We start from the raw sequence: 11,391 nt of genomic DNA on the forward strand, positions 1-11,391 counted from the left end.
TATGGACAGGAAGGATAACAATGCCATTCTAGATTTTTTTTCTTTTTGGGGGACCTACCCTATTTTACAAGTTCTGCCATAACACAATAGTTTACTCATTCATTCATTTTTTTTAAATGTCATGTAACTCTTCCACTTAAATCCTTTCACTTCCTTTCCATTTCCCTTAGGATAAAACCACAATTACCAGACTTGGATCTTTCTGCCTGTCTAATTCATTTTCCAGGACTGTTGCCTACATGCTCAGCAACTTTGACTTGTTTCTACCTCAGGGCCTTTGCCCTTCCTGTTCCTTTTGCCTAAAATGCCCTCTCCCTCATTTCTCCTCATCCTTCACATCTGAACTTGAAGTCCATTTCTTCAGAGAACCCTCGAGTGAGTACCCTGTCTACAGCAGCCCCTCGGAACACTCTGTACTTGCCCTCTGTAATCATACCCCACTTATTTCCTTCATGATATATGAAGAATCTGAAGATTATCTTGCTCATTTATACAGGACTGTAAGCTCCATGAGAGTGGAGACCTTGTCTGTCTTATCTACTGCTATATCCCTAGCACCCCAAAAATAGTGCTTAGCACATAGTAGGTGCTCAGGAAATATTGTTAAATAAATGAATGAAGTGCCAACATATATAAGGTTTATACAAGTGAGTAAATAGGAATGTTCCGTTGCTTCTAGGAACTACAACCTAAAACTGAGTAGCATTTTTTTCTCATTGTATGATCTCCATAGCTTCTGAGTCCCGAATTTTGGCATGGTTCTTCAGATTCCTGTCCGAGTCCTGTAAGAGCTCTCTCTTATCTGTCACATGGTCTAGTATTCCATCATAGCGCAAATTTATTCTGCATTGTCAGGGATTTTCCTTCTGTGTAAGGTATCTGAGGCCGGTCCAGAGGTGGGTGTACTACATCTCTGTGAGTGTAACGTACAGAATACTACCCATTCTGATGCCAGATTAGAGTTCTGCTGGAGCAGGACTCTGCCGTGAGGCTGAGCTGTGAGGCCCACCTACACTGGGTGTAAGCTTGGCCGCAGACTGTGTCCAGGCAGAAACCAAGAGTGTTGGCATAAAAGTGAAAGGCAGATGCTGCTCTAGGCCTGTGCAAGGTCAGGCCCCTGGCAGTTTGGGTAGCTAGGCTCGAACTCCTTCCTGAGCCCTGCTGCTTGTAAAATCCCAGAACTCATGGAAAGGGGGTTTGTCCTGTTGGCACATCCTTCCTTGCCTGCCTGGGGCACAGCTCTCCGTTTTCTCGAGAATGTGGCCAAGGGTCCATCTAATGCCAGCTCTTTCCTCTCACAGAGTCCTGGCCCGTGGTCGTGCAGTCCAGGTGGCTGGATGGCATGCTGGACCCAAGCTCAGCTCAGCGTCCGGGCCCAATAACGGCTTTTCCAAGGAAGCAGCTTTCAGTCCTGGCCACACTGAGGTGAATACCTGGGGTATCTCTCTTACCAAGGGTCCTAACTCTGGAGCTGCCAGGACAGCTGAACATGACCCCCAGCCTAAGGAAGGGGCATTGGATTCAACTGATGATAGTTCAACTGCTGATCACAGTGTCTGCACATTGTGACTCCCAGCCCATCTGAGAGATGTGCTCTCAGGCTGGCCCTATGGCTTCCAGGGACATGCTGGAAGTCTGAGCCGCCCATGTCTAAAGTAACAGAACACAGAGCCTCAAACAGACCCAGAGTACTGGTCAGACCCTCCACACAGCTGCTGGTCTGTCTGAGCAGGCAGCCTTGTGAGATGTAAGGGCCTTGATCACTCCCATGCCCTTGGCCATGGAATAGAGCATGGGGAGAACTCCAGATCTGCAGACAGAGGCTCAACTCTAAGTTCCATTCCCTCCAGTTTTGTGCCCATGGTCAAGTTACTCTTACTCTGTTTATTTCCTCCTCTATAAAGTGGGAATAATAAGGCCTACCTCCCAGGCTTGTTGTGATGGTTAATGAGACAATTATGCCCAATAGGTGATCATTTCCCCTTAAGATGGGTCTCTAAGAATGAGCATCAGTAGATTCAGTTTCCATTCTGTCCTACAGTAGACCAATACATCCGCAGATGCTTGCACCTGCTAGTGCTTTCTGGCTGCATATTTCCATCATGGACACTTTAGTGCTTTTGAATCAAGTTTACCTGAGGCCCAGGAACCTGATAAACTAGATTTTTAAATAATTAAATATCCAAGTATTCCCTGGTATCTGGACTTGTGGCCTAAGGGTAGTGAGACTTATAGTCTGCTAAAAGGAATTTTCACTTTGATGTTGGGGGCTGAGTAAACACAGCCCAGGACCCATCAGTTACTATGTGTGTGGGCTTCAAGCCTCTGTCCCCTGGAAGGTGCTAAGCAACGTCAAGTGCCCGCATGTGGAGGCTGCCTCTCAGTAGGTGCATTATGCCAGATCACTTAGCCTCTCAAAGGCCCATTTCTCTGCTCTGTAAAGTCCAGTGATTATGTTAGATTAGTGGTCTCAAAATGTGGTTGGCAGACCAGCAGCATCAGCATCACCTGGAACATGTGAGAATGGCAGATTCTTGGGCTCTGCCCCATGTCTAATGAATCAGAAACCGGGGGTGGGCCCAGCAGTCTGTGATTTAACAAATTCTCCTGGTGTTTTCCATGCACTGCGCCTCTGGACTTGAGAAGCTCTGATGTCCCCTCCAGTCCATCCTGCCCTCTGGGAGATGCTAGCAGAGGCACTGGCTTCTCTTCTGTCAATGCCTTTGTCCGCTGCAGCCTCAGGCTACCTCCCTGGGGAGCTGAGGAGACACAGAATGCCTCTCACACGCTACGCAGGCCCTGACAACTGAGAGTGTCTGCATCTACAACTGAAGACAGCAGCCAGTTTACATTTACAGTGGAGGCCAAGTGTAAAACAAGACATGACACTTGACCCACTGTCATAATGTGGCAAATGAAATGGAGGAGGAGGCTGGATTTCCTCAGCTACAAGAATTTCCTCTCTCGCTAACACTCAGTGACCCTGGTTCTCTGATCCAATCACTGAGAGCCCTTGGCATCACTCTGTTGAGGCAGGAGTGATCTTACTCCCCTTGGTATGTACCTCCAAAGGCGGGTTGCCAAGCCCTCCTGTTCAGGCCAGTTGCTTACCTCTGTCCAGCAGCTTCATCACCTCTGTAGGTGAGATCAAAATCTGTGTGAAGATCATTCACCTGGTGTAGGAAATTTCTCTTATTATTGGAGTGTGCGAGCTACTGAAAATTAGCTCCAGAATACACCGCTGGCCCAGGAGAAGGCAACAGAATTGGGCAGCCTGTTAGTAACTAGATAAATGCACCAGTGGGCCCCCCCACGCTTAGGCATTGATCTTCCCTTCTGGGAGGAGCAGGACAATTACATTCACACATTACACGGAACATGTTCCTTCCTGTGAGCCCCTCATTGCATCTCCCCCAGCTAATCATTCAGCTCACAGCTCTCCACTTAGTGGAGCCCTGGTGGGGGCCGTCATCATTTCAAAGGTCGTTTTTAAAAATAATTAAGTGAAAGTCCTCCCCAGGGCTCACTTCAACCAAAGAAAAAATGGTTGTGGGGTTTTGTTTTGCTTTTCTTGGGGAAACTGTTGTGCATTACATCAATAGACTAGAAAACACACTTTTTTTTAAATCTACTGATGATTTTTAAAAGAAAGCCTTTTTAATTTAAGAAGATTATAGGGGCACATTATTATAAGTCAAAAATGGTTTTTGAAGAGCACCTTTTCCTCTGAAACCCAAATGAGAGACATCATTGCAACATTTTCAAACCTTAATGAAATGATCTGTCCTCAATGCAAACCTTTGCTGGGATAACATGCCACCAGTCATCACGTGCTATGTCCTGACAGTGAGCCCAGAAGTGGCATTATACTGTCAGAGCTTTGTGAAGGCAGCTCAGCAGAGTAGGAAAATTCACACAGGAAGACCTCATTTCATTATGCTTTGCTCTGTTGCACTTCGCAGATACTGGGTTTTCACCCACAACGAGGCCAGACCCTCCACCAGCCAAATATCACGACTCACTGAAGGCTCCAGTGATGGTTTGCATTTTATAGTATATGAAGTATTTTTTTAATTAAGATGTGTACATTGTTTTTTAGACATAATGCTATTGCACACCTCATGGACTACAGTGTAGTGTAAACATGACTTTGATATGCACTGAGCAACCGAAAAGTTTGTGTTCCTCACTTTATTGAGACATTTGCTTTATTGTGGTGGTCTGGGGCTAAACTGGCAGTATGTCCAAGGTAATTGCTTAAATTCAAAGAGGCTCAGAGCTGGAAGGAGCACAGAAGGAAGATTTGTCCACACATTCACTGATTGTTATCCGGGTACTAGGTCACCTGGACACAAAAGAGGAACAGGATGCTCTTCTGCCTTCAGGGAGTTTGCCCTCTAGGAGGGAAGATAAAAAGAACAGCACCATAATAACAGCCTGAAAGAAATGCTTTTAGAAATGGAGAAGGCAGAAACTTTGTCTCTTTGGAAAGAAGAAAAGCTTCCCAGCGAGGGTGGCATTTTAGTTGGGTGTTAAAAGGCAACAGGAAGGAGTCCAACCAGCAGAGGTGGTAGCAGAAAAGACAGGAGGGGCAGTGAGGAGTGTGGCTGGTACAGAAGATTCTGAAGGGGACCAACAGTGGGGAAGCACAGCACAGGCACTCCTGGGAGGGTTTACTTGGGATGTGACAGGAGAGAAGTCAGGCAGGGACTGTCAGGCTGAGCAGTCCCCCTGCCTCAGCTGGGCAATCGGCCCAGCACTGGGTCCTCTAAGCAGTCTGATGTGGTTAAATGGGGCAGCCAGGGGTACCAGGCACTGGAAGGAAGTGAGAGTCCAGGACATGAGTTGGGATACTGTGCCATGACCTGAGCAGGAGCACAGAGGTGAGAAATTACTTTTAAGAGATGCTACTGATGAGAACCCAAAGGGATGGCAAAGAGCACAGAGGAAAGAACAGTGTCCAGGGATGAGCCAACAGCTGGAGCTGTGAGTGAAGGAATAGTGGTCCCAGTCACAGAGAAAGGAAAATGCAGAGAAACGTGTTTGAAAGATAGGGAGAGGTGCTCATAGGAAACTGTGACTGGGGAATGGCTATGTAAATCAAAAAGGGTCCCCAAATAGGCTGCTGTTGTTGAGGAAAGAGGAGGAAGAGGTGAAGACCCAAAGAGGACTCTTCCTGGTGTCTTGCTTTTAAAATGTCAATATCCGTGGAGCATTGCTCATCGGGAAGCTGCAGGTCCCCAACTGGCTTTCAAAAGTGCAGACCCAGAACAAGCATCGACTGCACAGAAGTTTCAGTCTACTCCTTAGAAGAGGGTGAGTGTGTACCCAAGGGGAGACTGGAGTGAGGGAGCTCTTGGAAATGGAAAACAGGGAGCAGTGTGGCTCTTAGTACCATCAAAACCCTAAATTTCAGTCAATTTTTTTTTTCATTTCAGTATCCAAGTTCTAAGTGTTACTACTAATTTGTATATAAAGGGATGACTATCAGTTTCATTTCTTTTCCCTTCATCTACCTGATGAAGGATATGGTGGACTGAGAAAAAGGAAGAAATGAGACACGAAAAGGAGCAAAGGTAAAGGACTTGGATTCGCTGCCACCTGAATGGTGAGCCCTGTAACAGTGGGTTGGATGTGAGCTGCATGGCTGCTGGTGGACAGAACCAGGGGTGGTCAGAAGTGCAGATGTGCCCCACCCCCTGCATGGCCAGCTGGAGAACTGGAGCAAATACTAACATTTTCAAAGTAACCAAAGAGAAAAGAATGTGGCGGTTTTGTTCTTGGTATCTCACCAAAGAGCTGTCTATTTCCAGCTGCAGAAAAGCACAGGACTGAGGAGAAGAATGCATAACTTGAAAATACGAGGAATGCTGTATTTGGCCATTTGTACAAAATCCAAGAGAAGCCACGCACCACGGTGGGAAGAAGGCCGATGGGGAACTTCCCTGGCCACCCCTGTTCACTCTTTCATTCATACTCCTTATAGTTGTTGAGGATCTACTACAATGCCAGGCACTGCACGTGGCCCCAGAAGTATTTAAAGGCAAATGGCTTCTAAAGCGCTCTGGGGAGATAGGCATGTAAATGATCATCCGCAGCTTGGAGGGGTGAGAGGGTTAAGCACAGAAGACAAAGGAGGTGCACACCCAGGGAGGGAGCCACTAGCTGCTGTGACACAGCTCTGCCCTCCACAAGGTCACAGCCAATAGGGGCCAGGCTCCAATCATCATACTTTGAGAGAAGCCTGATAGAGGAAAAATACAAGGTGCTGTGAAAGGACATTGGTGGAGTGAGGTTGGGGAGTGGCCAAGCAGCAATATAACTGAAGAAGACCAAGCTTTTGACCACAGGAAGTGAGAATGACTCAGAGTTAACTCGGATTTTGTGAGTGCCTATTTAACCTACCAACAACGCTGTGAAATGGTGTTTATTATCCACTTTTATCAATAAGGAAACAAAGGCTCAGAAAGATTAGTGGCTTCCATTTGCTAACAGGTAGCCAAGATAGGAATCCAAACAAGGTTTTGGAACCCCAGATCCAATGCAGACTTTTTTTTCACTACTTTGATTTAGCAGGAGAGAAAATACACACACACACAGAGACTGTCTTCTGAAGTTAAGAATGGACAGAGATCTCTTTTGATTGGGGTGATTCAGATGGCACCCTTCAGACAAAGGCAGTATCTGTGCCGGGCTGGACAAGTGGGAGGGAGTAGAATCATCAGTGGGCATGAGGAGGGGACGTAGGAGAAGGGATAGAATTAGAAGTCTGAGCACCCTCTACCAGGGATGCTCTAACCTATCAAGAAGATCAGGGGTAGGAACAGAGGAGGTGACATTTGATAGGAACCTCCTGGTGTGGACAAAAGCTCACCAGAAGTCAGTGTAGAAACCCAGCAAGTTCCACAGTTTACGTGACCCGGGTGTGGGGATTAGTAAGCAATGAGCAACCATATGCAGCATGGTGTCCTGTCTGGCATGTGCTGAAGAGGGGCTTGCACTGCCTTTGGGGACAGATATAATTATGCCATTTGGTCTATACAAACAATAAAAAGAAAAGACATGTTGAAGAATGAAAGAGCAAGTGAGGGAGGAAGGAAAGAAGACTAGAAGGGTGGACTGGCTCAGTAAAGGGTCAGATTTGGATTCTATTTCTGTTCCAGTGTTTGCTAGTGACTGTAAGATGCATTAATCTTCGGTGGATCACTTTCCTCATGGATGAAAGAAAAAGGATGAATTCTAACCTAACTTGCAGACTAATGAGAAATTAGAAGTGGACACATCTGAAAAGCTTCACAACAACACAAAGAGGAAACATTATCAGTATCGTGTTAAATGTGAGGGCTGCTGGCCAGATAGAAGGACTGCCTAAGATGGTCTCAGAACCACACAGTTTTTGCTCAAACATGATGCTTCGTGGACCCATCAGAAGGGTCCAGAGTCACCAGATCTCCGAACTGACACCGTGTTGCTGCTCTGAACAGCATGTGGTCATGCTAAGGCGTCCAGACAAGTCGCAGCCAACCCTCCCTACTGCCTTCCAGAGGAGTCCAGGCAGGACTCAATGCTGGGGGGAGGAGCCTAATTCACCCCCTTGCTGCCCAGTGCTCTGTGAGCTCGCACTGCCTGAGCCAGGCTGCCTCAGGCTGGCAGGCAGAGAGCTCCAGGGGTCCTGTGATTGATGCTCGCGAGCTCAGACCAGGCCACAGGGCACAGAATGTCAGGGCCTCTGTTTCTTCCTGGAAAAGTCCACCCCTTACAGGGTGGCCGTATATCTGGATTGTTTTGTCCGGTTCTGTTTATGCCTGTTGTCCCAATGTCACTATTGCTGGCACCCCCTTTCACTTTCAAAAGTATCCCAGTTCACAAAGGGTGAATTCCAGGGTCACCTTGACCACCAACTCCCAAGTAATCTTGGGGAGGTTGATTCTGAGCAGCTGAGACATGGCCTTTGTACAGGCGTCCTCGGTGAATAACCTCATTTCTGTTCCGTTTCAGGTGCAGAGCGTAATGTCCATGTTGTCCTATACTCTGATCACAGCTCTTTTGATCGGCGCCCAGGCAGACCCACAGGCAGAGAGCAATGTCCCCACAGGGCACACGGTCCCCCAAGCCCACTGGACGAGCCTCCAACACTCCTTGGACACTGCCCTCCGCAGAGCCCGCAGCACCCCAGCCCAGGCGATAGCTGCCAGAGTGGCAGGGCAGACACGCAACATCACAGTGGACCCCAAACTTTTTAAGAAGCGGCGACTGCGTTCGCCTCGTGTGCTGTTCAGCACCCAGCCCCCGCCTGTCACTGCAGACGCCCAGCATCCTGACTTTGAGGCTGTTGGTGCGGCCTCCTTCAACAGGACTCACAGGAGCAAGCGATCCACGTCCCACCCCATCTTCCACAGAGGGGAGTTCTCCGTGTGCGACAGCATCAGCGTGTGGGTGGGGGACAAGACCACCGCTACGGACATCAAGGGCAAGGAGGTGATGGTGTTGGGAGAGGTGAACATCAACAACAGTGTGTTCAAACAGTACTTTTTTGAGACCAAGTGCCGGGACCCCACCCCTGTGGACAGCGGGTGCCGGGGCATTGACGCCAAGCACTGGAACTCGTATTGCACCACCACACACACTTTCGTCAAGGCGCTGACCATGGACGACAAGCAGGCCGCCTGGCGGTTTATCCGGATAGACACGGCCTGTGTGTGTGTGCTCAGCAGGAAGACTGGGAGGCGAGCCTGACCGCGCCCCAGCCCCCAACCATCCCCAGCTCCCTCCACACTCTTCTGGGCCCCTCCCTACCTCAACCTGTAAATTATTTTAAGTTATAAGGACTGCATGGTAATTTATAGTTTATACGATTTTTTAAAAAATCATTATTTATTAAATTTTTGGAAGCATCCTGTGCGCTGGCACTCCAGTCATTTCCCCAGGGTAACCATCTGCGAGTCTGGGGTCCACAGCAGTTCCCGGCTGCCCCTCGGGCCTGCCTGTCACCCTCAGCCCACCCTGCCGGCGCTACAACTTCAGGGAAGGCTCACCAGTTTGAGATGTTAGCCTCAGCTCGGTGTGATTAGGAAGGGAAGTCTGTGGGATTGCAACTTTGTTCTGCATTCCAGAGCCAAAGCCGCCTAATCCTTGGATTACCTGCCCCCCAGCCTGGACCCGCAAGCCTTGATTGCTCCACTTGGGAAGTTAGTGGGGCCTCATCAGAAGCCTCGGTCCTCCAGCAACCCACTCATTCTCTGTAGACAGGAGGAGACTAGCACCAAGGACCTGTGAGCTGGTTTGCTTCTAACGGATGATCTTTTTGCTGAAAAGCTATCTGGCAGAGTGGTAACAAAATAATCACATGAGGCTTGTCACGGTAGATCTGATTTCATGTTAAGATTGCCCGAGTCCTAATGGCTGGTTCTCTGGTTTATCTCCAGAGGCTCCCTAGAGAAAGACTTCGTTGCCCGAGGAAATATTAGGGCCTCCAACACTCTTGCTACCCCCTAATGGACTCACAGCAACTTCAAACGTCAGCCTAATGCAGGGGAGCCAAAACACCTTCCCTGAAAAATAATTGAAAATCTCTTAATCTAACTGGGTGATTTCCACAAGGGACCAAAGGTGGACAGGGTCATGGGACCCTCAGAGAGATAGTGGGGGGAGAAAAGACAAAGATACATGGAGTGAAAGCCAACACAAATAAACCAGGTGAGATGGGGGTGGGGGTGGGCCAAGCCCAAGGGAACAAGGCCTTTCCACTGCTCCCCACAGGGGAGCCAAACAGGAGAGAGAGGAGAGCAGAGAGGGCGGGAGGAGGAGAGCACAGAGCAGAAGAGGAGGAAGGGGTCATCTCAACTTTACCAGCCTCCCCCTGTCTGCAAGAAATCCAGCACCCCAGGCAGTCTTCCCTTTTTGGGGGGTGGAAGTGCTCATCAACACTGACTACATCAAGAGCATTTTGTCTTAAGAGAGAGGGAGGTGACAGAGAGACTCCAGGATCCAGCCCGCAGGCTCAGCTGTCACCTTCCCCTGTAACTTTTTTGTTTTTTTGTATTTTCCCTGAAGGCACAATCCTACCTCCTCCCCCAACACCCCTCAGCAAACACAGACACACAGAGCACCTAAATTGAAATGGAAATTTTGCTTTTCCTACTTATCCCCTTACCCCTAGGGTGAAATGCCTACCCTAGTTTTTATGAGAACGGGCCTAAATTGCCCCTCTGATATAAAAAGCAAATGATCATCCTTATTCCTCTGTAATTCTTACTGGCCCACCCAACCCCCAACCCAATCCAAATAAAGCAAATTAGAAACGTGGAGAGCTTTGGCACAAGAGGAATTTGATTAGGGTGAAAGCTTGATGACGTGTAGCTTGTTTTTCCTATTAAAGCTACTGCAATTGGAATGAAGATTTATGTTAAAGGAACACCAACCAGTACACTCTGTGCTGAGATACTCGGTCAGATACAGGCTATAGGGCGGGAGCCCTCCCACAGACCCCTGTGTGTGGCTTACACTGGGCTCCAGTGCCAGGGTCTTTGGCCTTCCAGTGCCAGGGTCCTTAGCCAGCAGCTCCTAGGGCCCTTTCCCCTAGGGCAGGATAGACCTTCTGGGCCCCAGATATGGTGAGAGAGGGCTGCTGAGGGAGGCCTTTCAGGCTTTTCTGGAGAGCTACTCCACCCTACAAGACACTGGGACCCCCAAAAAAGGTCTTAAACTCCCCTGGCCTGCCTGGAGGGAAGACGGCATCTGAGGAAGGATGGAGGCGGAGGGCCTGCTGACAGGCCTTCCCCAAAGGCAGCGTTGGCTCCCGGCCGAGCCCTGGAGTGATGTTCTTACACATGGCACGGAATTATCATTTTGCCTGCTCTGGGTCTGCGTGGTCCAAAAACAACCCTGTGCCTGGTGGTTTCTGCAACTTGGACTCTCCCACCCCACACAGCAGGGAGCTCTGGCTTCCAGACTCACCGGCAGTCCCCCAAGAAGCTGGCCTGGGTCACCAAGCCTCAGACATTTGATCGCATTGAAAAAACAGCTCAAAACTGGCTATTATATTCTGCTCAGGAGTAGCAGCAGCATGTCCTGAAAACATTTCCTTCCCTTGCCTCACTTTTCTGCTGGGCTCACCAAAAGCCAGGGCAGAGCAGGTCCCTTCCCTTCTCTGGAAGGAAGCCGCCCCTGTCCTTCTGGCACACCAAAGAATATGGTGTAGACCCTGGTCGGTTCCAACTTGACACAGCCCAGCTCTCCTAGCGGAGCTTAAGGCAAATCTGGATCCGGGAGACAGAGCAATACGGTCCCAGACTCTAGCTCGTATTCCACCTCTGTCCCCCTGACACCAGGGCACCCCCCTACCCTAGATCTGCTTTTCTCCTGGGCAGAAATAGTGCAGTGGGGATACAG

General features: G+C 49.0%; 1 protein-coding gene across 2 annotated transcripts in view; it reads left to right on the forward strand.

Annotated features, from left to right (window-relative positions):
* The window catches only part of NGF (nerve growth factor), a 48,557-nt gene extending 39,663 nt beyond the window's left edge, over positions 1-8,894 (forward strand). Inside the window, exons 1-3 of one of the 2 annotated variants that reach the window (XM_053655847.1) lie at positions 183-375; positions 1,302-1,425; positions 7,999-8,894. In XM_053655847.1, coding sequence (XP_053511822.1) covers positions 8,011-8,736 — 726 coding nt within the window. In that variant the 5' untranslated portion in view covers positions 183-375; positions 1,302-1,425; positions 7,999-8,010 and the 3' untranslated portion in view covers positions 8,737-8,894. Of the gene's footprint in view, positions 1-182; positions 376-1,301; positions 1,426-7,998 lie in introns of those variants that run through there. The other variant, XM_053655848.1, reaches the window with a different exon arrangement.
* The last annotated feature ends 2,497 nt before the right edge of the window (positions 8,895-11,391 follow it).

Source organism: Artibeus jamaicensis, unplaced genomic scaffold (assembly GCF_021234435.1).
Source record: "Artibeus jamaicensis isolate MK-2021 breed Jamaican fruit bat unplaced genomic scaffold, CSHL_Jam_final scaffold_1689, whole genome shotgun sequence".
Lineage (NCBI taxonomy): Eukaryota > Metazoa > Chordata > Mammalia > Chiroptera > Phyllostomidae > Artibeus > Artibeus jamaicensis.